This window comes from Neoarius graeffei, chromosome 13 (assembly GCF_027579695.1).
Source record: "Neoarius graeffei isolate fNeoGra1 chromosome 13, fNeoGra1.pri, whole genome shotgun sequence".
In the NCBI taxonomy this organism is placed as follows: Eukaryota; Metazoa; Chordata; class Actinopteri; order Siluriformes; family Ariidae; genus Neoarius; species Neoarius graeffei.
Genome location: NC_083581.1, coordinates 23684935 through 23709181, shown reverse-complemented (window position 1 = coordinate 23709181; position 24247 = coordinate 23684935). Strand labels below are relative to the sequence as shown.

Below are 24247 nucleotides of genomic sequence, written 5' to 3'. Positions count from 1 at the left end.
GTGAGGTTATCAAGTAGACTTCCTTCTTCGGGACCTTCCAGAGATATAGTTGAGATACCCATCCCGCAACAAAATATTTATAAGCTTCCAGGCTCTTGTAAGCTTTGAGGGCTTTGCCAGTGTAACACGATTCACGATTAATGAGAAAATTGTAAATGTCGTGGTAGGCCAGATCGGGCAAATCGCCGGCACCGCAGCTCCGAATTTCCCTGAACAAGGATTGCGGCAAGTTGTACAGATCTGCAATCCCCAACCTGGAACACTTTTCCACGTAACGCTGCCTCACGTCACCTTCAAGATGCTGAACAAACTTAGACAAGTAATCGCGCGATGTAGATGGGGTATTTTCCGAATTTTCTTGGGGATTACTCCCTGGATCCATTACGCTTGCGCAAGGTAAACAATCCTGATGCCGTCCAATATGGCGGAGTGGGCGGAGTACACACGTGCGGGTCACGTGACTGCACATCCTCTATTGGAAATCACAAAATGGGCTCAGGAATATTTCCAGTGAACATTATCTGTGAACACAATTCACCGTGCCATCCGCCGTTGCCAGCTAAAACTATAGTTCAAAGAAGAAGCCGTATCTAAACATGATCCAGAAGCGCAGACGTCTTCTCTGGGCCAAGGCTCATTTAAAATGGACTGTGGCAAAGTGGAAAACTGTTCTGTGGTCAGACGAATCAAAATTTGAAGTTCTTTATGGAAATCAGGGACACCGTGTCATTCGCACTAAAGAGGAGAAGGACGACCCAAGTTGTTATCAGCGCTCAGTTCAGAAGCCTGCATCTCTGATGGTATGGGGTTGCATTAGTGCATGTGGCATGGGCAGCTTACACATCTGGAAAGACACCATCAATGCTGAAAGGTATATCCAGGTTCTAGAGCAACATATGCTCCCATCCAGACGACGTCTCTTTCAGGGAAGACCTTGCATTTTCCAACATGACAATGCCAAACCACATACTGCATCAATTACAGCATCATGGCTGCGTAGAAGAAGGGTCCGGGTACTGAACTGGCCAGCCTGCAGTCCAGATCTTTCACCCATAGAAAACATTTGGCGCATCATAAAACGGAAGATACGACAAAAAAAGACCTAAGACAGTTGAGCAACTAGAATCCTACATTAGACAAGAATGGGTTAACATTCCTATCCCTAAACTTGAGCAACTTGTCTCCTCAGTCCCCAGACGTTTACAGACTGTTGTAAAGAGAAAAGGGGATGTCTCACAGTGGTAAACATGGCCTTGTCCCAACTTTTTTGAGATGTGGTGTTGTCATGAAATTTAAAATCACCTAATTTCTCTCTTTAAATGATACATTTTCTCAGTTTAAACATTTGATATGTCATCTATGTTCTACTCTGAATAAAATATGGAATTTTGAAACTTCCACATCATTGCATTCCGTTTTTATTTACAATTTGTACTTTGTCCCAACTTTTTTGGAATCGGGGTTGTATTTGAGACCAAAGCCCATCTATCCAGAAAGTTTCATAAAAATTGATCCAGCAGTTTTCTTGTAATATTGTTTACAAAAAAAACAAAGAAACCAACCCGACCAAAAACAATACCTTGCCCCTGGCGGATGCCGTCCCGGGCAAGGTAATAATATTAAATTATGTATTCTGAAACGGATTTGCACAATACACTCAATAGTACAAGCGGAGATATGCGACTCTGTTGCGATGTTTCTTGAACTCCTTGTCACATGGGAGCTGTGTGAAATGGAAAACAAACATACAGTGTGTCAGAATTGTTTGAACGTTTCTGTCACCTAGAATTAAATGACCTTTACCTATAGTTGAAAAAAGGTATGCCAGTACAACATAAACACAACACAGTTGTCTTTTTTGTTTTTTTACCTCTGTGTGAAGTGCCCTTCTCTCCAGCATGGGCACTTGGGACCAGTCTGGTGAGCCAAACTTCATCGGCCAGGATACCCTCCGATGGTGTGGGCCATCGGCCACGTACGTACCGGGCCTGATTTTTTTAAACCATTATCAAACAGTACAAAGGCACATCATTAATGGCTTATCAGTATGTATCATAAGAAAGACATTTACTTACAACATTGCTTTGTAGTAGAAACTCTAGGCAGCTGGACATATCTATAACTGTGTTATAATTTATAGTCCAACCTCGATTACATCTATTTACAATAAGATTTGCATTTCCTGAAGGAAATACTCGTGCTTGCAAAGTGATAGATAGATAAACTGAAGGCAATGGAATGAAACGAACAGAAAGCAGGAGTGATAGAGGTATGAAAAGAGGTAGAGTGCATTGTATTACTGCCCACAACATGTAAGGTTGGAAATATTATTTTGAATATTGACTATGTGAGCAGTGTCAAAAACTTCCCATTCAAAGTCTATGGGGGAAAATGGAGGGATAGAAGAATAAATAAGTGAGGGATGTAAGGGGAAGATTAAAAAGAAGTGTCACAGCCACGATTCTAGTTACAAGACAAAAAAAAAAGGTTGGAACAAAGTTTCTATGTTAAGTGGTTCAAGCTGTATTGATCCTGGTATAATAACAAGAAGAGCCAAGGGATAACAGTACACTGTAGGAGACCAATGCAAATACGTGATCAATACAGCAAAAACAAAAAAGCTCATTTCAAACCTTTGCTCATTGCTCAAACAAGTAAATGTATCTGACGAGACTAAAGCCTATGTATAGTGACTTTTACAGATCATGCACAATTTGTATAAGCCCAAGTTTAACGTTATGTACTGTTAATATTTCAATATGTAAACAATTTTCTTTTGATTTTTAAGCAGACCAAAGTGACCAAAAGTGATTGTGTGCACCACAACTATCTACACAACAGAATGTGTTAAGTATAATGATTAAAAGAAGCTCACCCAGGGTTGGAGTTGACTGCAGTAGACACAAACCTCGAGCTGGTGGAGTTGAATGATGTTTTTCCAGGAGGACATGTTTGTGACACACTCCAGTCCTTCTGGTATTTCTGAGGTGATGGAGTGACTGTCTGAGAGAAAAGCCGCAAATAATTTAATTTTAAAGAATTAGTCAACATACTGTAAGGTGCGGAGCGGGGTGGCATGGTGGTGTAGTGGTTAGTGCTGTCGCCTCACAGCAAGAAGGTCCGGGTTCGAGCCCCGTGGCCGGCGAGGGCCTTTCTGTGTGGAGTTTGCATGTTGTCCGCGTGGGTTTCCTCCGGGTGCTCCGGTTTCCCCCACAGTCCAAAGACATGCAGGTTAGGTTAACTGGTGACTCTAAATTGACCGTAGGTGTGAGTGTGAATGGTTGTCTGTGTCTATGTGTCAGCCCTGTGATGACCTGGCGACTTGTCCAGGGTGTACCCCGCCTTTCGCCCGTAGTCAGCTGGGATAGGCTCCAGCTTGCCTGCGACCCTGTAGAACAGGATAAAGCGGCTAGAGATAATGAGATGAGAATGTTCAGAGCATCTGCAAACAATTACTCCAAAAATTGATCAAACTTTTATCTGTACACTGATTTGTAAAATAACCAAAAATCAACCTGTCACTATAAATAATACATATTGGTGACGTTGCATGAACTTCAATTGAGACTTGTATTGTTACAGAACTAAACTGGAGCTTGCAGTCATCAAATTAATCAATTGAACACTACTAAAGACTATTTTCACACACTGTGACCATGTTGAAGTCCATTCTTGACTTCAGAGCACTGCTGGCAAGCTAATACCACTATAGAACATTAGTTAATATGTAGAACCATATGTCCTATATGCTCTCCAGCATCTCAAATAACCACTCCTTATAATGGTGGTGAGCAGAAAAGCATCTCAGAACATACATGTTGAACCTTGAGGCAGATGGACTACAACAGGAAATTACATAGGGTTCCAGTCCTGTCAGCAAAGAACAAGTATCTGATGCTATAGTGGGCACAGATTCACCAAAACTGGTCAGTTAATTAAAAAACAACAACCACCCAGCTTATTAACACCAGGCTTGTAGTACTCGAGTCCAGGACATGGACTTGAGTCCGACACATGCCCAAATTTTAAGGACTCGTGACTCGACTTGGACTGAGTCCAAGTCCGAGTCATCATTTTGCCTGCCGTTCTGGATTGTTTACCTGTCTTCATTTGTATTAATAAACACACCTTCTGCACTTACATCCGTCTCCCAACAATCTCTGACAGAATACTTCACACTCCCTGACAAAGAGAATGCACATTAACCTGTTCATACGTCATGTTCAGGAACAAACTAGTGTTAATGGTGCTAAAACAGCCACTGTCAAATCGTGCGGTTGGAGTGTTGGCCTCGACTCAGACTCAACTCGGATCAACAGTGGACTTGACTCGGATTCAACTCAAAATTATTTTAATGACTTGGACTTGAACACTGGGGACTCGAGGTTTAGTGACTCGACTACAACTAAAGCAGGCTAGACAATTTATCTGCATGAGGCTAGACCGCAAATACTACAGATGAAATTACAACTTACAGGCATTTAGCAGACACTCTTATCCAGAGCAACATACAACAAGTTCAACAATTTTTACTTGATCTGTATGTCTTTTAGAAGTGGGAAGAAGCCCATGTCAACACAGGAAGGGCATGCAGACTCCACACAGAAAGAAAGGCCACCATCGGCCATGAGGTTCAAACCTGGAACCTTCTTGCTGTGCGAACTACTGCACCACCGTGCCACTAATTACATTACAGGCACTTAGCAAATGCTCTTATCCAGAGCAAAACACAACGAGCACACACATTAAGCAAGATGCCTTGCTCAAGGTCACTTCAGCCATGGATTTTTTTCCAGGGAATCAAACCAGCAACCCTTTAGGCCCAAGGCTGTTTCTCTAACCTTTAGACCATGACTGCCATGTGGGTCCGCCACTCAGAGAGAAGCCCAGGCACTAACTTCCTGGAGATGGAGGGCATTCTTAAAAATAAAAAGTTAATTTGGGAGCAGTGCCTTATCTGAGAAAGGTAATCACCATGAACATTTCCATTACAGGCTGGAAAACAGTGTAGCACAGTAGCATACTGTTGAAAATACATCAAACAGCTAGAAAGGCCCCTGATGGTGGGCGGCACGGTGGTGTAGTGGTTAGCACTGTCGCCTAACAGCAAGAAGCTCCTGGGTTTGAGCCCAGTGGCTGATGAGGACCTTTCTGTGTGGAATTTGCATGTTGTCCCTGTGTCTGCGTGGGTTTCCTCTGGGTACTCCGGTTTCCCCCACAGTTCAAAGACATGCAGATTGGGCTAATTGGTGGCTCTAAATTGACTGTAGGTGTGAGTGTGAATGGTTGTTTGCCTGCGACCCTGTACAGGATAAGTGGCCATAGATAATGGATGGATGGGTGGACAGCTAGAAATGAGGGTGGTCCATCTGGCCCTTAAGTTCTTCTTAACAGTTTTGAGATGTTAGCAGATATTGGCTTGTTCAGACAGTCAACTACTGTACATCAGTGTAGTATGAAGTTGAGCTGCTGTCTGCTCTCTCTGAAGGTGGGTTTATCCATGGTTGGCCCCACTGATATCAACCTGTAGAGCTTGTACAGTGGTGCAGGAGATACACTGTAGACTTGGCACACACATCTGGGGAAATGACATCTTACACTGTAGTGGTAATCCAAATCAAGGACCAAGTTGCAGATTGTGGTTCTCCCTGGGATTCTCACTGGGTGAAGATGTGCTAACTCACAACTGGCTGCCCTATATTACATTCCTTTCCTTCTCTACCACGGATTCTTTCCATGTTGCACAAAATTGAGCAACTAGGCCGACAGTCCTGCATGTGGCCCCCAAAATACATGACAAGTGCAGAGCTTTTTCTTACAAAGCCCCACAGTTATGGAACAGCCTTCCAAGGAATCAGACACAGTCTCAGCATTTAAGTCTAGGCTGAAAACATATCTGTTTAGTCAAGCCTTTTGGTAATGGTGTTTATGAGGTAAAGGAGTAGATCTGGAGGGTTCTCAGATATAGTGTGTTTTGGTAAACTGGGATGTATGGATGCTGTCAGTCCCCACTCGCTTGCTCACTCAAGTTTGTTGACAGTGTAGTGGCTGCTGCTTTATGTCCCGGGGCTCCCTCATGCCTGTGTTACCTTCTGGCTCTCCCCTTTTAGTTATGCTGTCATAGTTAGTTTTGCCGGAGTCCCTGCTTGTACTCAGTGCAATATGTATACTGTTCCTACTTATTCAGGTGACACTTGGCATACCTAACAACCTGTGTTTTCTCCCCCCCCCCCAATCTGTCTCTCTGAGTTACATGTCGGTCCTGGGATCGAGATGCTGACCTCTTCTGCTCCTTGGACCTGCCTGATCCATCCTGGTGCCCTGTGTCTGGCTGGAGTCTCATTGCATTGCTCCTGTGGAGGATGGCCCCATATGGACAGTTGAAAGTCACACTTGGAAGACGCTCTGGACTCTTACAGTAATGCTTTTATGGCTGAGGACTACAGTTGACTTGCTAACTTTGGGACTGTGGTTGTCATGAACAGTTTTGCATTCAAGTTTCCATCAATGAAGAGTTACATCATCAACGAAACTGACTTCATGTTAAAACCGTTAATGTTATAGTCATGTTGTCTGCTGTTGCCCAAATGAGGATGGGGTTCCCTTTTGAGTCTGGTTCCTCTCGAGGTTTCTTCCTCATGTTGTCTGAGGGAGTTTTTCCTTGCCACTGTCGCCACAGGCTTGCTCATTGGGGATAGATTAGGGATAAAATCAGCTCATGTTTTAAGTCGTTTAAATTCTGTAAAGCTGCTTTGCGACAATGTTTATTGTTAAAAGTGCTATACAAATAAACTTGACTTGATTACAAGAACTTGGTTTCCATTATTGCTGTCACTCATGGAGGCTCCCTCAACTAACACGTCTACCGGTACATGTATGGAGATCTCTGGCACCCTCATCCAGGTCATCTCTGCCTATGTCACTTCCTTTCCACCAATGCAAACCAGGTGGTAGTTCGGAGCGAACCAGTTTGCTTTTCTACAGGCTAGAGGGCCACCATAGAGCCACGTCACTACATCACTGTATACAGCTCCATTTTTCTCAGCCGCTAGCCCCACTGCTTTTGCCGCTAGCCAGCCCCATCAAGTACAACAACAATCATCTCTTTTCTTTTTCTTCTTCTTCTTCTTCTTCAAATTAGTCACACTAGATGCTACAATAGCTGTTATTTTTTTAAATTTCAGTCACAAAGTTTTAGCTGATCTTGTGGGATGATAATCCCGTCCCCAGTCCCTGACCTAAGCAGTTCTTGGTTTTAGACCAACAAAGTCTCAGTGCCGTTCTGGAACCAGTTTTCCTGGCCAAAAACCAGGTCTTTGGCAGTTGAAACATGAAGAACAGGTTCAAAATTTGGCACTGGCTCCAAAATGTCCCTGGTTGAAAAGAAGTATCTATCCGCTCAGAATCTTCAGCGGAGGACAGCAAACCCACCTGCTTAACACTACTACTGTATATGCAAGAGCCCCTGCACATGAGCCTTTTATGTCATTAAGTGGAAGCTGTTTTGTGAACAGGCGGCACGGTGGTGTAGTGGTTAGCACTGTTGCCTCACAGCAAGAAGGTTCTGGGTTTGAGCCCAGTGGCCGATGGGGGCCTTTCTGTGTAGAGTTTGCATGTTCTCCCTGTGTCTGCATGAGTTTCCTCCGGGTGCTCCGGTTTCCCCCACAGCCCAAAGACATGCAGGTTAGGCTAATTGGTGGCTCTAAATTGACTGTAGGTGTGAGTGTGAATGGTTGTTCATCTCGATGTGTCAGCCCTGCGATGACCTGGCGACTTGTCCAGGGTGTAGCCCGCCTTTCGCCCATAGTCAGCTGGGATAGGCTCCAGCTTGCCCACGACCCTGCACAGGATAAGCGGTTACAGATAATGGATGGATGGATATTTTGTGAACAATATTCACCTTCTCAGCTGGACTCAGTGCACTGCCCTGGTCTAAAGAAAAACTTTTTCCAATGAGTGCTAGATGGGAAATCTCCATCTAGTAAGGGCAGTTAAAAGTTATCTGACACCCAAAGTATAAAGATAAAGAAAAGTATAAAAATCAAGGACTACGAAGTTTGATACTACAGGTTCATGATAGCCTGATTTCTTCTCCTGAGGTTTTTATCAACAGAATAAGGCTTCCAATTTAACAGTCATTAAATGGAGGATGCATGAAAATTATTGTTTATAGAACTTATTGGAAAGTCTTAACAGGTATAATAATAATTAAAGCCGCAAGCGGCCTCAACGGGCCCTCGCGCCAGCGGCCAAGGGGGGCGGGGGCATGCGTCCCCGCGAAAAACCTTCCACAGCTTCTTCGGCAAGAGAGATTACTCCCGCAATGGCGACAAAGAACAGAATTGGACACATGGCAACGATAGGGTCTCGCACTGTACGGTGCTCGGGCCCTAATAATAATAGCGCCCTAATAAGGGTCTTGTAAAGAGTTTGCTTGCCAAGTTTGACAAATCAGAAGCTGCAATATCATTTTTGCCATAACCAGCACCCCCAGGGGCGAAAGTGCACAAAATTTGGCGTTGACGTCAGGTGAGCTATGAAGAGTTTGCGTATGAAGTTTGATGACAATTGAGTAAATAGAAGATGAGATATAGATTTTTGAAGAATAAATTTTTTGGTTTTTCCCATGTCAGTAGGTGGCGCTATGCTGTACATGAGCGATTATGAGTTGGAAAAATAAGTGTCTACAACAGCAACGTACTATCACGAGGAAGTGGTGTGAAGGAAAAGCATTATGGAATTATTTACCAAAAACCCGTTTTGGAGCAATTGCGTCGGACAAAAACAGCGCCCCCCATGGACGAAAATTTTCAAAACGTGGTATACATGACATGGGAGGTAGTAAGAGGGCGGCCGTGAAGTTTGACCAAAATTGAGGAAAGATTGGAATTTTTGCCCAAAAATAGCGCCCCCAGTGGCGAAACATCACAGAAATTGGGTAACATGTCAGAAGCCCAATGAGTGATTTGCGTGTGAAGTATGAGCAGTTTTGAGCAATCAGAAGATTTGTTATGAATTTTTAAGCATGTAAAATTTTGCATCGAAAATTGATTGACGCATAACTTCTGAACGGTTAATCCTACGTGAAACGTATTTAGTAAATTTTGTCAGCCATGTCTGTAGATGATGTGTATCAATTTTGGTGACATTCCTATGAACGGTCTAGGAGGAGTTGCGCCGTCTTCGTGGCCATGCATTTCGCACAAAAGTGAAATTACCTCACTTCCTGTTGGGCGTGGCTAATGCATTGGCATGACATTTTTGTCCGGCTTAGTGAGATACATATGCTTACCAAATTGCATGCCACAACTACAAACTATATGGCAACCAGGCACCTTAATGCGGGAGGCCAAAATCACAACGACTTAGGGGGCGCTATGGAGGCCCTGAGCCCCGGCCAAGTTTGGGCTTCTGGTTCTGTGTCGCGGTGGCAATTCTCGGAACTGGTGCCAAATTTCGTGCGTTTTCGCCCATGGCAAGCGCCCCGAAAATGGCCCAACAGCGGAGAAAAATAAAGAAGAAGAAGAAGACGGAAGAAGAAGAAGAAGACGGAAGAATAATAATAGTGAACTCTTACAAGAACAATAGGGCCTTCGCCCATAGGGCTCGGGCCCTAATAATAATAGTGAACTCTTACAAGAACAATAGGGCCTTCGCCCTATAGGGCTCGGGCCCTAATAACTAGAAACTATATGCCAAGCAGGCACCTTAATGCGAGAGGCAAAAATCACAACACGTTAGGGGGCGCTATAGAGGCCCTGAGGCCCGCCTGGATCTGGGCTTCTGGTTCTCAGTAGCGGTGGCAGTCTAAGAAAAAGGAGCCAAATCTCGTGCGTTGTCGACCATGGCAAGCGCCCCAATAAGGGTCTTGTAAAGAGTTTGCTTGGCAAGTTTGACAAATCAGAAGCTGCAATATCATTTTTGCCATAACCAGCACCCCCAGGGGCGAAAGTGTACAAAATTTGGTGTAGATGTCAGGTGAGCTATGAAGAGTTTGCGTATGAAGTTTGATGACAATTGAGTAAATAGAAGATGAGATATAGATTTTTGAAGAATAAATATTTTGGTTTTTCCCATGTCAGTAGGTGGCGCTATGCTGTACATGAGCGATTATGAGTTGGAAAAATAAGTGTCTACAACAGCAGCGTACTATCACAAGGTAGTGGTGTGAAGGAAAAGAGGAAAGATTGGATTTTTTGCCCAAAAATAGCGCCCCCAGTGGCGAAAAATCACAGAAATTGGGTAACATGTCAGAAGCCCAATGAGTGATTTGCGTGTGAAGTATGAGCAGTTTTGAGCAATTAGAAGATTTGTTATGAATTTTAAAGCATGTAAAATTCTGCATTAAAAATTGATTGACGTATAACTTCTGAACGGTTAATGCTACGTGAAACGTATTTAGTAACTTTTGTCAGCCATGTCTGTAGATGATGGGTATCAAATTTGGTGACATTCCCATGAACGGTCTAGGAGGAGTTGCGCCGTCTTCGTGGCCATGCATTTCGCACAAAAGTGAAATAACCTCACTTCCTGTTGGGCGTGGCTAATGCATTGGCAATACATTTTTGTCCGGCTTAGTGAGATACATATGCGTACCAAATGGCATGCCACTACTACAAACTACATGGCAACCAGGCACCTTAATGCGGGAGGCCAAAATCACAACGAGTTAGGGGGTGCTATAGAGGCCCTGAGGCCCGCTTGGATCTGGGCTTCTGGTTCTCAGTAGCGGTGGCAGTCTAAGAAAAAGGAGCCAAATTTCGTGCGTTGTCGACCATGGCAAGCGCCCCAAAAAGGGTCTTGTAAAGAGTTTGCTTGCCAAGTTTGACAAATCAGAAGCTGCAATATCATTTCTGCCATAACCAGCACCCCCAGGGGCGAAAGTGCACAAAATTTGGCGGACATGTCAGGTGAGCTATGAAGAGTTTGCGTATGAAGTTTGATGACAATTGAGTAAATAGAAGATGAGATATAGATTTTTGAAGAATAAATTTTGTGGTTTTTCCCATGTCAGTAGGTGGCGCTATGCTGTACATGAGCCATTATGAGTTGGAAAAATAAGTGACAACAACAGCAACGTACTAGCACAAGGTAGTGGTGTGAAGGAAAAGCATTATGGAATTATTTACCAAAAACCCGTTTTGGAGCAATTGCGTCGGCCAAAAACAGCGCCCCCCATGGACGAAAATTCCCAAAATGTGGTATACATGACATGGGAGGTAGTAAGAGGGTGGCCGTGAAGTTTGACCAAATTTGAGGAAAGATTGGAATTTTTGCCCAAAAATAGCGCCCCCAGTGGCGAAATATCACAGAAAGTGGGTAACATGTCAGAAGCCCAATGAGTGATCTGCGTGTGAAGTATGAGCAGTTTTGAGCAATTAGAAGATTTGTAATGAATTTTTAAGCATGTAAAATTTTGCATTGAAAATTGATTGACGTATAACTTCTGAACGGTTAATGCTACGTGAAACGTATTTAGTAACTTTTGTCAGCCATGTCTGTAGATGATGTGTATCAATTTTGGTGACATTCCAATGAACGGTCTAGGAGGAGTTGCGCCGTCTTCGTGGCCATGCATTTCGCACAAAAGTGAAATTACCTCACTTCCTGTTGGGCGTGGCTAATGCATTGGCATTACATTTTTGTCCAGCTTAGTGAGATACATATGCGTTCCAAATGGCATGCCACTACTACAAACTACATGGCAACCAGGCACCTTAATGCAGGAGGCCAAAATCACAACGAGTTAGGGGGCGCTATAGAGGCCCTGAGGCCCGCCTGGATCTGGGCTTCTGGTTCTCAGTAGCGGTGGCAGTCTAAGAAAAAGGAGCCAAATTTCGTGCGTTGTCGACCATGGCAAGTGCCCCAATAAGGGTCTTGTAAAGAGTTTGCTTGGCAAGTTTGACAAATCAGAAGCTGCAATATCATTTTTGCCATAACCAGCACCCCCAGGGGCGAAAGTGCACAAAATTTGGCGTAGACGTCAGGTGAGCTATGAAGAGTTTGCGTATGAAGTTTGATGACAATTGAGTAAATAGAAGATGAGATATAGATTTTTGAAGAATAAATTTTTTGGTTTTTCCCATGACAGTAAGTGGCGCTATGCTGTACATGAGCGATTATGAGTTGGAAAAATAAGTGTCTACAACAGCAACGTACTATCACAAGGAAGTGGTGTGAAGGAAAAGCATTATGGAATTATTTACCAAAAACCCGTTTTGGAGCAATTGCGTCGGCCAAAAACAGCGCCCCCCAAGGACGAAAATTTCCAAAACGTGGTATACATGACATGGGAGGTAGTAAGAGGGTGGCCGTGAAGTTTGACCAAAATTGAGGAAAGATTGGAATTTTTGCCCAAAAATAGCGCCCCCAGTGGCGAAAAATCACAGAAATTGGGTAACATGTCAGAAGCCCAATGACTGATCTGCGTGTGAAGTATGAGCAGTTTTGAGCAATCAGAAGATTTGTTATGAATTTTTAAGCATGTAAAATTTTGCATCGAAAATTGATTGACGTATAACTTCTGAACGGTTAATCGTACGTGAAACGTCTTTAGTAACTTTTGTCAGCCATGTCTGTAGACGATGTGTATCAATTTTGGTGACATTCCTATGAACGGTCTAGGAGGAGTTGCGCCGTCTTCGTGGCCATGCATTTCGCACAAAAGGGAAATTACCTCACTTCCTGTTGGGCGTGGCTAATGCATTGGCATTACATTTTTGTCCGGCTTAGTGAGATACATATGCGTACCAAATTGCATGCCACTACTACAAACTATATGGCAACCAGGCACCTTAATGCGGGAGGCCAAAATCACAATGACTTAGGGGGCGCTATGGAGGCCCTGAGCCCCGGCCAAGTTTGGGCTTCTGGTTCTGAGTAGCGGTGGCAATTCTCGGAACTGGTGCCAAATTTCGTGCGTTTTCGCCCATGGCAAGCGCCCCGAAAATGGCCCAACAGCGGAGAAAAATAAAGAAGAAGAAGAAGACGGAAGAAGAAGAAGAAGACGGAAGAATAATAATAGTGAACTCTTACAAGAACAATAGGGCCTTCGCCCATAGGGCTCGGGCCCTAATAATAGTGAACTCTTACAAGAACAATAGGGCCTTCGCCCATAGGGCTCGGGCCCTAATAATAATAATAATTAAAGCCGCAAGCGGCCTCGACGGGCCCTCGCGCCAGCGGCCAAGGGGGGCGGGGGCATGCGTCCCCGCGAAAAACCTTCCACAGCTTCTGCGGCAAGAGACATTACTCCCACAATGGCGACAAAGCACAGAATTGGACACATGGCAACAATAGGGTCTCGCACTTCGTGCGTTGTCGACCATGGCAAGCGCCTCAATAAGGGTCTTGAAAAGAGTTTGCTTGCCAAGTTTGACAAATCAGAAGCTGCAATATCATTTTTGCCATAATCAGCACCCCCAGGGGCGAAAGTGCACAAAATTTGGCGTATATGTCAGGTGAGCTGTGAAGAGTGTGCGTATGAAGTTTGATGACAATTGAGTAAATAGAAGATGAGATATAGATTTTTGAAGAATAAATTTTTTGGTTTTTCCCATGTCAGTAGGTGGCGCTATGCTGTACATGAGCGATTATGAGTTGGAAAAATAAGTGTCTACAACAGCAACGTACAATCACAAGGTAGTGGTGTGAAGGAAAAGCATTATGGAATTATTTACCAAAAACCCGTTGTGGAGCAATTGCGTGGGCCAAAAACAGCACCCCCCATGGACGAAAATTCCCAAAATGTGGTATACATGACATGGGAGGTAGTAAGAGGGTGGCCGTGAAGTTTGACCAAATTTGAGGAAAGATTGGATTTTTTGCCCAAAAATAGCGCCCCCAGTGGCGAAACATCACAGAAATTGGGTCACATGTCAGAAGCCCAATGAGTGATTTGCGTGTGAAGTATGAGCAGTGTTGAGCAATTAGAAGATTTGTTATGAATTTTAAAGCATGTAAAATTCTGCATTGAAAAATGATTGACGTATAACTTCTGAACGGTTTACCCTACGTGAAACGTATTTAGCAACTTTTGTCAGCCATGTCTGTAGATGATGTGTATCAATTTTGGTGACGTTCCTATGAACGGTCTAGGAGGAGTTGCGCCGTCTTCGTGGCCATGCATTTCACACAAAAGTGAAATTACCTCACTTCCTGTAGGGCGTGGCTAATGCATTGGCATTACATTTTTGTCCGGCTTGGTGAGATACATATGCGTACCAAAGGGCATGCCACTACTACAAACTACATGGCAACCAGGCACCCTAATGCGAGAGGCAAAAATCACAACACGTTAGGGGGCGCTATAGAGGCCCTGAGGCCCGCCTGGATCTGGGCTTCTGGTTCTCAGTAGCGGTGGCAGTCTAAGAAAAAGGAGCCAAATTTCGAGCGTTGTCGACCACGGCAAGCGCCCCAATAAGGGTCTTGTAAAGAGTTTGCTTGCCAAAGTTGACAAATTAGAAGCTGCAATAACATTTCTGCCATAACCAGCACCCCCAGGGGCAAAAGTGCACAAAATTTGGCGTACATGTCAGGTGAGCTATGAAGAGTTTGCGTATGAAGTTTGATGACAATTGAGTAAATAGAAGATGAGATATAGATTTTTGAAGAATAAATATTTTGGTTTTTCCCATGTCAGTAGGTGGCGCTATGCTGTACATGAGCGATTATGAGTTGGAAAAATAAGTGTCTACAACAGCAACGTACTATCACAAGGTAGTGGTGTGAAGGAAAAGCATTATGGAATTATTAACCAAAAACCCATTTTGGAGAAATTGCGTCGGCCAAAAACAGCGCCCCCCATGGACGAAAATTCCCAAAATGTGGTATACATGACATGGGAGGTAGTAAGAGGGTGGCCGTGAAGTTTGACCAAATTTGAGGAAAGATTGGATTTTTTGCCCAAAAATAGCGCCCCCAGTGGCGAAATAGCACAGAAATTGGGTAACATGTCAGAAGCCCAAGGAGTGATTAGCGTGTGAAGTATGAGCAGTTTTGAGCAATTAGAAGATTTGTTATGAATTTTTTAGCATGTAAAATTTTGAAGTGAAAATGGATTGACGTATAACTTCTGAACGGTTTATCCTACGTGAAACGTATTTAGTAACTTTTGTCAGCCATGTCTGTAGATGATGTGTATCAATTTTGGTGACATTCCTATGAACGGTCTAGGAGGAGTTGCGCCGTCTTCGTGGCCATGCATTTCGCACAAAAGTGAAATTACCTCACTTCCTGTTGGGCGTGGCTAATGCATTGGCATTACATTTTTGTCCGGCTTAGTGAGATACATATGCGTACCAAATGGCATGCCAATACTACAAACTATATGGCAACCAGGCACCTTAATGCGGGAGGCCAAAATCACAACGACTTAGGGGGCGCTATAGAGGCCCTGAGCCCCGGCCAAGTTTGGGCTTTTGGTTCTGAGTAGCGGTGGCAATTCTCGGAAGTGGTGCCAAATTTTGTGCGTTTTCGCCCATGGCACGCGCCCCGAAAATGGCCCAACAGCGGAGAAAAATAAAGAAGAAGAAGAAGAAGAAGAAGAAGACGGAAGAATAATTAAAGCCGCAAGCGGCCTCGACGGGCCCTCGCGCCAGCGGCCAAGGGGGGCGGGGGCATGCGTCCCCGCGAAATACCTTCCACAGCTTCTTCGGCAAGAGACATTACTCCCACAATGGCGACAAACCACAGAAATGGACACATGGCAACAATAGGGTCTCGCACTGAACGGTGCTCGGGGGGCGCTATAGAGGCCCTGAGGCCGGCCTGGATCTGGGCTTCTGGTTCTCAGTAGCGGTGGCAGTCTAAGAAAAAGGAGCCAAATTTCGTGCGTTGTCGACCATGGCAAGTGCCCCAATAAGGGTCTTGTAAAGAGTTTGCTTGCCAAGTTTGACAAATCAGAAGCTGCAATATCATTTTTGCCATAACCAGCACCCCCAGGGGCGAAAGTGCACAAAATTTGGCGTATATGTCAGGTGAGCAATGAAGAGTTTGCGTATGAAGTTTGATGACAATTGAGTAAATAGAAGATGAGAGAGAGATTTTTGAAGAATAAATTTTTTGGTTTTTCCCATGTCAGTAGGTGGCGCTGTGCTGTACATGAGCGATGATGAGTTGGAAAAATAAGTGTCTACAACAGCAACGTACTGTCACAAGGTAGTGGTGTGAAGGAAAAGCATTATGGAATTATTTACCAAAAACCCGTTTTGGAGCAAATGCGTCGGCCAAAAACAGCGCCCCCCATGGACGAAAATTCCCAAAACGTGATATACATGACATGGGAGGTAGTAAGAGGGTGGCCGTGAAGTTTGACCAAATTTGAGGAAAGATTGGAATTTTTGCCCAAAAATAGCGCCCCCAGTGGCGAAATATCACGGAAATTGGGTAACATGTCAGAAGCCCAATGAGTGATTTGCGTGTGAAGTATGAGCAGTTTTGAGCAATCAGAAGATTTGTTATGAATTTTTAAGCATGTAAAATTTTGCATCGAAAATTGATAGACGTATAACTTCTGAACGGTTTATCCTACGTGAAACGTATTTAGTAACTTTTGTCAGCCATGTCTGTAGATGATGTGTATCAATTTTGGTGACATTCCTATGAACGGTCTAGGAGGAGTTGCGCCGTCTTCGTGGCCATGCATTTCGCACAAAAGTGAAATTACCTCACTTCCTGTTGGGCGTGGCTAATGCATTGGCATTACATTTTTGTCCGGGTTAGTCAGATACATATGCGTACCAAATGGCATGCCACTACTACAAACTACATGGCACCGAGGCACCTTAATGCGGGAGGCCAAAATCACAACGACTTAGGGGGCGCTATAGAGGCCCTGAGCCCCGGCCAAGTTTGGGCTTCTGGTTCTGAGTAGCGGTGGCAATTCTCGGAACTGGTGCCAAATTTCGTGCGTTTTCGCCCATGGCAAGCGCCCCGAAAATGGCCCAACAGCGGAGAAAAATAAAGAAGAAGAAGAAGACGGAAGAAGAAGAAGAAGAAGACGGAAGAATAATAATAGTGAACTCTTACAAGAACAATAGGGCCTTCGCCCTATAGGGCTCGGGCCCTAATTAAAGCCGCAAGCGGCCTCGACGGGCCCTCGCGCCAGCGGCCAAGGGGGGCGGGGGCATGCGTCCCCGCGAAATACCTTCCACAGCTTCTTCGGCAAGAGACATTACTCCCGCAATGGCGACAAAGAACAGAATTGGACACATGGCAACGACAGGGTCTCGCACTGTACGGTGCTCGGGCCCTAATAATAATAGCGCCCTAATAAGGGTCTTGTAAAGAGTTTGCTTGCCAAGTTTGACAAATCAGAAGCTGCAATATCATTTCTGCCATAACCAGCACCCCCAGGGGCGAAAGTGCACAAAATTAGGCGTACATGTCAGGTGAGCTATGAAGAGTTTGCGTATGAAGTTTGATGACAATTGAGTAAATAGAAGATGAGATATAGATTTTTGAAGAATAAAATTTTTGGTTTTTCCCATGTCAGTAGGTGGCGCTATGCTGTACATGAGCGATTATGAGTTGGAAAAATAAGTGTCTGCAACAGCAACGCACTATCACAAGGTAGTGGTGTGAAGGAAAAACATTATGGAATCATTTACCAAAAACCCGTTTTGGAGCAATTGCGTCGGCCAAAAACAGCGCCCCCCATGGACGAAAATTCCCAAAATGTGGTATACATGACATGGGAGGTAGTAAGAGGGTGGCCGTGAAGTTTGACCAAATTTGAGGAAAGACTGGAATTTTTGCCCAAAAATAGCGCCCCCAGTGGTGAAATATCACAGAAAGTGGGTAACATGTCAGAAGCCCAATGAGTGATCTGCGTGTGAAGTATGAGCAGTTTTGAGCAATTAGAAGATTTGTTATGAATTTTTAAGCATGTAAAATGTTGCATTGAAAATTGATTGACATATAACTTCTGAACGGTTTATGCTACGTGAAACCTATTTAGTAACTTTTGTCAGCCATGTCTGTAGATGATGTGTATCAATTTTGGTGATATTCCTATGAACGGTCTAGGAGGAGTTGCGCCGTCTTCGTGGCCATGCATTTCGCACAAAAGTGAAATTACCTCACTTCCTGTTGGGCGTGGCTAATGCATTGGCATTACATTTTTGTCCGGCTTAGTGAGATATATATGCGTACCAAATGGCATGCCACTACTACAAACTACATGGCAACCAGGCACCTTAATGCGGGAGGCCAAAATCACAATGAGTTAGGGGGCGCTATAGAGGCCCTGTGGCCCGCCTGGATCTGGGCTTCTGGTTCTCAGTAGCGGTGGCAGTCTAAGAAAAAGGAGCCAAATTTCGAGCGTTGTGGACCATGGCAAGCGCCCCAATAAGGGTCTTGTAAAGAGTTTGCTTGGCAAGTTTGACAAATCAGAAGCTGCAATATCATTTTTGCCATAACCAGCACCCCCAGGGGCGAAAGTGCACAAAATTTGGCGTAGACGTCAGGTGAGCTATGAAGAGTTTGCGTATGAAGTTTGATGACAATTGAGTAAATAGAAGATGAGATATAGATTTTTGAAAATAAATTTTTTGGTTTTTCCCATGTCAGTAGGTGGCGCTATGCTGTACATGAGCGATTATGAGTTGGAAAAAAAAGTGTCTACAACAGCAACGTACTATCACAAGGTAGTGGTGTGAAGGAAAAGCATTATGGAATTATTTACCAAAAACCCGTTTTGGAGCAATTGTGTCGGCCAAAAACAGCGCCCCCCATGGACGAAAATTTCCAAAACGTGGTAAACATGACATGGGAGGTAGTAAGAGGGTGGCCGTGAAGTTTGACCAAATTTGAGGAAAGATTAGAATTTTTGCCCAAAAATAGCGCCCCCAGTGGCGAAATATCACAGAAATTGGGTAACATGTCCGAAGCCCAATGCGTGATTTGCCTGTGAAGTATGAGCAGTTTTGAGCAATCAGAAGATTTGTTATGAATTTTTAAGCATGTAAAATTTTGCATCGAAAATTGATTGACGTATAACTTCTGAACGGTTTATCCTACGTGAAACGTATTTAGTAACTTTTGTCAGCCATGTCTGTAGATGATGTGTATCAATTTTGGTGACATTCCTATGAACGGTCTAGGAGGAGTTGCGCCGTCTTCGTGGCCATGCATTTCGCACAAAAGTGAATTTACCTCACTTCCTGTTGGGCGTGGCTAATGCATTGGCATTACATTTTTGTCCGGCTTAGTGAGATACATATGCGTACCAAATGGCATGCCACTACTACAAACTACATGGCACCCAGGCACCTTAATGCGGGAGGCCAAAATCACAACGACTTAGGGGGCGCTATAGAGGCCCTGAGCCCTGGCCAAGTTTGGGCTTCTGGTTCTGAGTAGCGGTGGCAATTCTCGGAACTGGTGCCAAATTTCGTGCGTTTTCGCCCATGGCAAGCGCCCCGAAAATGGCCCAACAGCGGAGAAAAATAAAGAAGAAGAAGAAGACGGAAGAAGAAGAAGAAGAAGACGGAAGAATAATAATAGTGAACTCTTACAAGAACAATAGGGCCTTCGCCCTATAGGGCTCGGGCCCTAATAATAGTGAACTCTTACAAGAACAATAGGGCCTTCGCCCATAGGGCTCGGGCCCTAATAATAATAAAGCAGCCAGAAAAGATGAATAATACAGTTGTTTTGACTGTGCAAATGATTTTTCAAATAAGTTTAAGGGTTTTTGTGTCTATGTTTTAGGATTCATTCATACCTGGAAAGGGGGGATGAAGCGAGAAGAAGTGCGAGCTGCTAAAGTATAGCCTTTCTTACTCTCCGGTCTTCTGTCGAGGTTATAAACAATCGTATCCACCTGTTGGAAGAAATGTAAAAATGTACTGCCTTCAGTTATAGCCTACCTGCTATACCTCAAGTGCTCAAGTGCCCTTGACTGTTTGTTTATTTGAACCAGTGTGTGTATATATATATATATATATATATATATATATATATATATATATATATATATATATATATATATATATATGTATATATGAGTGTTTAGTCTACGTCTAGTTCATATTTAGAGTGTTTATACTGTTTATATTGTCTGTTTGAGTGTTTAGTCTTTGTCTAATTCTTATCTAGTGTTTACACTGTTTATATTGTCTGAGTGTTTAGTTTATACTGTTTATTTATACTGTTTATATTGTTTGTCTGAGTGTTTAGTCTATGTCTAGTTCCTATCTAGAGTGTTTATACTGTTTATATTGTTTGTTTTTTTCAATTATTCTATTTTTATTTTTATTTATTGCATTGCCTGTTTGCACCATGGGTCAGAGAGGACTGAAATTTCATCTGTGCTGTATGTCGAGCATGTATAGCATATTTGACAATAAAGTTGACTTGACTTATCATTATGTAACTTTCATTGTTGCTCAGAATAAACACTTTTACTGTTGATAGTACATCAGAAGAAAGAAATGCTAAAATTATCAAGATAGAATAATCTTGTTCATAGCAAGGAGACAATTATTGTGTTTTATTTTCAGATTAAAGCTTGATCTCTTATTGCAACTGCCATACAAGATATATCTATATCTCGTATATCTAAATAATCCCATAAACTATCAGTTAACCTTTAAAAGGATGCCAATAATCTTTATTAAGGCTTTGCAAAGTTTATTAAAAACAGCATATTTCATCAGAATGTTTTTTATTAACTCTGTCTGTATAAAGTGATGAGGATGAAGACTAAATTTAATGTTTACTGCTCATACAGACAGTTATTTACAAAGGTTTTTCAACTTCACAACTTGAGTAAGTCTATCATTTGCGTTTATGAATAATTCTCTTCCTTATGATAAAATGTATTGATCCCCATCGATGAAATTCACAAATAAGACTTTGTTATGGATGTAATGGTTATGGATGTGATTATAACAACACATCTGCATAGTCATAGTGTATAATAAGGAAACAACCATTTAGAAAAACAAATTACAACAGTGCCAAATTATAGATACAAACTTTCTGGGTTACATTTCATATAAACAAGAGCAGGGTGTTTAAATCGTTAGTATTTAGGATATATAAGCCTCATTTCAGTACTACTCAACTCATTTAGCAGGATCTATAGCTAGAGCTAGGATTAATAAGCTGGATAGTACTACATAGTGAGCTACATTATATGGCCAAAAGTATGAGGACAACTGACCATCACACATATGTGCTTGTTGAACATCCTATTACAGATTCATTCATCCTTCCCTGTTATAATAATGAGCTCCCCTCTTCTTAGAAGGCTTTCCACTAGATTTTGGGGCATGGCTATGGGGATTTATGTTTGTTCAACCACAAGAGAATAAGTGAGATCAGATGTCAGGAGGCTCCAATTCCAGTTCATCCCAAAGGTGTTCAGTAGGTTTGAGTTCAGTCAGGGCTCTGTGCAGAATACTCGAGTTCTTCCACTCTGTGTCTTCATGGAGCTCGCTTTGTGCACAAGGGCATAGTCATGCTGGATCATACTGGTTTGGGCCTTTTAGGTCCAGTAAAGGGGATGTCTTAATGCTACAGTATACAAAGACATTCTATACAATTGTGTGCTTCAAACTTTCTGGAAACAGTTTGGGGAAGAACCACATATGGGTGTGATGGTCAGGTGTCCACATACTTTTAGCCACATAGTGCAACTTAATAATATTTACCATGGTTCTTGGTACTCAACCAAGATCTTGTGTTGGGACCTTTAATGCCTTGCATAAGACTCTTCTAGAGGGCTGTCTTGCAAGATTTTATATCGTAATCAACTAATAAAAGTGTGGGCACAGGGACACTGTACGACACTGACAGTGTAACTAATATTAATTAATTGAATTTTATATTCCTAAACCGGGGCGGCATGGTGGTGTAGTGGTTAGCGCTGTCACCTCACAGCAAGAAGGTCCGGGTTCGAGCCCCGTGGCCGGTGAGGGCCTTTCTGTGCGGAGTTTGCATGTTCTCCCCGTGTCCACATGGGTTTCCTCCGGGTGCTCCGGTTTCCCCCACAGTCCAAAGACATGCAGGTTAGGTTAACTGGTGACTCTAAATTGACCGTAGGTGTGAATGTGAGTATGAATGGTTGTCTGTGTCTATGTGTCAGCCCTGTGATGACCTGGCGACTTGTCCAGGGTGTACCCCGCGTTTCGCCCGTAGTCAGCTGGGATAGGCTCCAGCTTGCCTGCGACCCTGTAGAACAGGATAAAGCGGCTAGAGATAATGAGATGAGATGAGAATGTCTCCTATGGGGCGGCACGGTGGTGTAGTGGTTAGCGCTGTCGCCTCACAGCAAGAAGGTCCTGGGTTCGAGCCCCGGGGCCGGCGAGGGCCTTTCTGTGTGGAGTTTGCATGTTGTCCGCGTGGGTTTCCTCCGGGTGCTCCGGTTTCCCCCACAGTCCAAAGACATGCAGGTTAGGTTAACTGGTGACTCTAAATTGACCGTAGGTGTGAGTGTGAATGGTTGTCTGTGTCTATGTGTCAGCCCTGTGATGACCTGGCGACTTGTCCAGGGTGTACCCCGCCTTTCGCCCGTAGTCAGCTGGGATAGGCTCCAGCTTGCCTGCGACCCTGTAGAACAGGATAAAGCGGCTAGAGATAATGAGATGAGATGAGAATGTCTCCTATGTGTTGGAGTGTTTAGGATGCTTGTTACTAATGAGACATGGATTCTTGAGTTTGGGACCAAGGCAAAGATTAGTGTTTTAAACGTACCATGTGGTTGTCATAGCAGCCAGGGCCAGGTATGGGTGTACTCTGCAATGTGCGCAACTCAATCCCCATGCGATTTGGTGCACTGTGAGTTGGATACAACTTCCGCTCCTGGCAGCTCCCAAAGGCCACACGAGTAATGTTTTCTAATTATTTGAAAAATAAAAAATAAACACACACACAGCTTTACATGTAGATTATTGGATTAAAGAATGGCTACAGGTTTCCATTAAACCAAAGCAGGAGCACAGCATGTTCATGTTCTAGTTCCAGTTCTACACTTTGGTGAATACACAACTGCATGAATGAGTGGGTGGATCCTACAGGCGTTCCTAATAAAGTGGACAGTGAGTGTACACACGGTATCTAGAGAAGAACAATCCTGTATTATTATATTTACAGGAAGTGATCTAAGCGCCTCTGGTTCACACCAGATTCAGTTCATCATCTGAATGAAGATGGAGTGAAATCAGTGAAATCCGCTGTAGCTCCGGTTTTGGATGAAAACCTGCACACACACACACACACACACACTGGCTGGATCTTTACAGATAAGCTACACACTACTGAATTAAAAGAGTTAAAACGTGATTAATCCGGGTTTTACCTTTCTTGCGTGCTGCCATCGACTTCCTGTTTGTCGGTAACTATGGTAACCAGGTGACTGTGAAAATAACGTCACAGTAGGTCACGTCACAAGCCATGAACCAATGATCTCTATGAAAAATATCTGGAGAGCTCATAGCCCAGTCCCCGCTGTAGAGACGCCATCTTACCACGCACATCGTGTGGATTTGGTCATCTGGCCGCCATCTTACCACGCACATCGTGTGGATTTGGTTTGTGTGTTAAAACCGTCGTCTCCTATCAAATTAGCCCCGAGAATAGTATTTCCTGCCTTTTTTTCCTTTCATTACCCTCTCTTATGGGCGGCACGGTGGTGTAGTGGTTAGCAGTGTCGCCCCACAACAAGAAGCTCCTGGGTTCGAGCCCAGCAGCCGACGAGGGCCTTTCTGTGTGGAGTTTGCTTGTTCTCTGCTTGGGTTTTCTCCGGGTGCTCCGGTTTCCCCCACAGTCCAAAGACATGCAGGTTAGGCTAATTGGTGGCTCTAAATTGACTGTAGGTGTGAATGTGAGTGTGAATGATTGCCTGTGTCTATGTGTTAGCCCTGCAATGACCTGGCGACTTGTCCAGGGTGTACCCCACCTCTCGCCCATAGCTCGCTGGGATAGGCTCCAGCTTGGCCTGCGACCCTGTAGGACAGGATAAAGCGGCTAGAGATAATAGAAGGATGGATACCTTCTCTTATTTTCTCTACTTTACACACATTCCTTACATATCTTCACAGCGCTCCCCTTCACTGTTATTGTTTTTTCCCCTTTTCCAGTTCATTCTCTGATAGTTGTTTTTTTGAACAGTTCTTTTACTACTATAATTATTTTTACAGAGATTATTTCAGTTTTTGTGGCTACTGCCTCATAGAGGCAGAGCCACTATGTTATCGTGTTGTAAGGATGTAAGAATAGCAAAACTTTGTAACCAATCAGC

General features: G+C 43.7%; 1 protein-coding gene across 2 annotated transcripts; it reads right to left on the bottom strand.

Moving 5' to 3' along the window:
* Positions 1 to 1187: 1187 nt before the first annotated feature.
* On the bottom strand, positions 1188 to 23343 carry LOC132896027 (ciliary microtubule-associated protein 3-like). 2 transcript variants are annotated; one of them, XM_060936747.1, is made up of 6 exons: positions 23306 to 23343; positions 22702 to 22844; positions 19727 to 19825; positions 2876 to 3003; positions 1871 to 1988; positions 1188 to 1723 (listed from the first exon to the last, which is right to left on the bottom strand). In XM_060936747.1, the coding sequence occupies exons 1-6, from the start codon at positions 23322 to 23324 to the stop codon at positions 1658 to 1660; spliced, it is 573 nt and encodes a 190-aa protein (XP_060792730.1). In that variant the 5' UTR covers positions 23325 to 23343; the 3' UTR covers positions 1188 to 1657. The 2 variants fall into 2 exon arrangements, with proteins under 2 accessions (XP_060792730.1, XP_060792731.1); XM_060936748.1 differs by lacking the exon at positions 23306 to 23343 and adding an exon at positions 23099 to 23117.
* Positions 23344 to 24247: the final 904 nt, after the last annotated feature.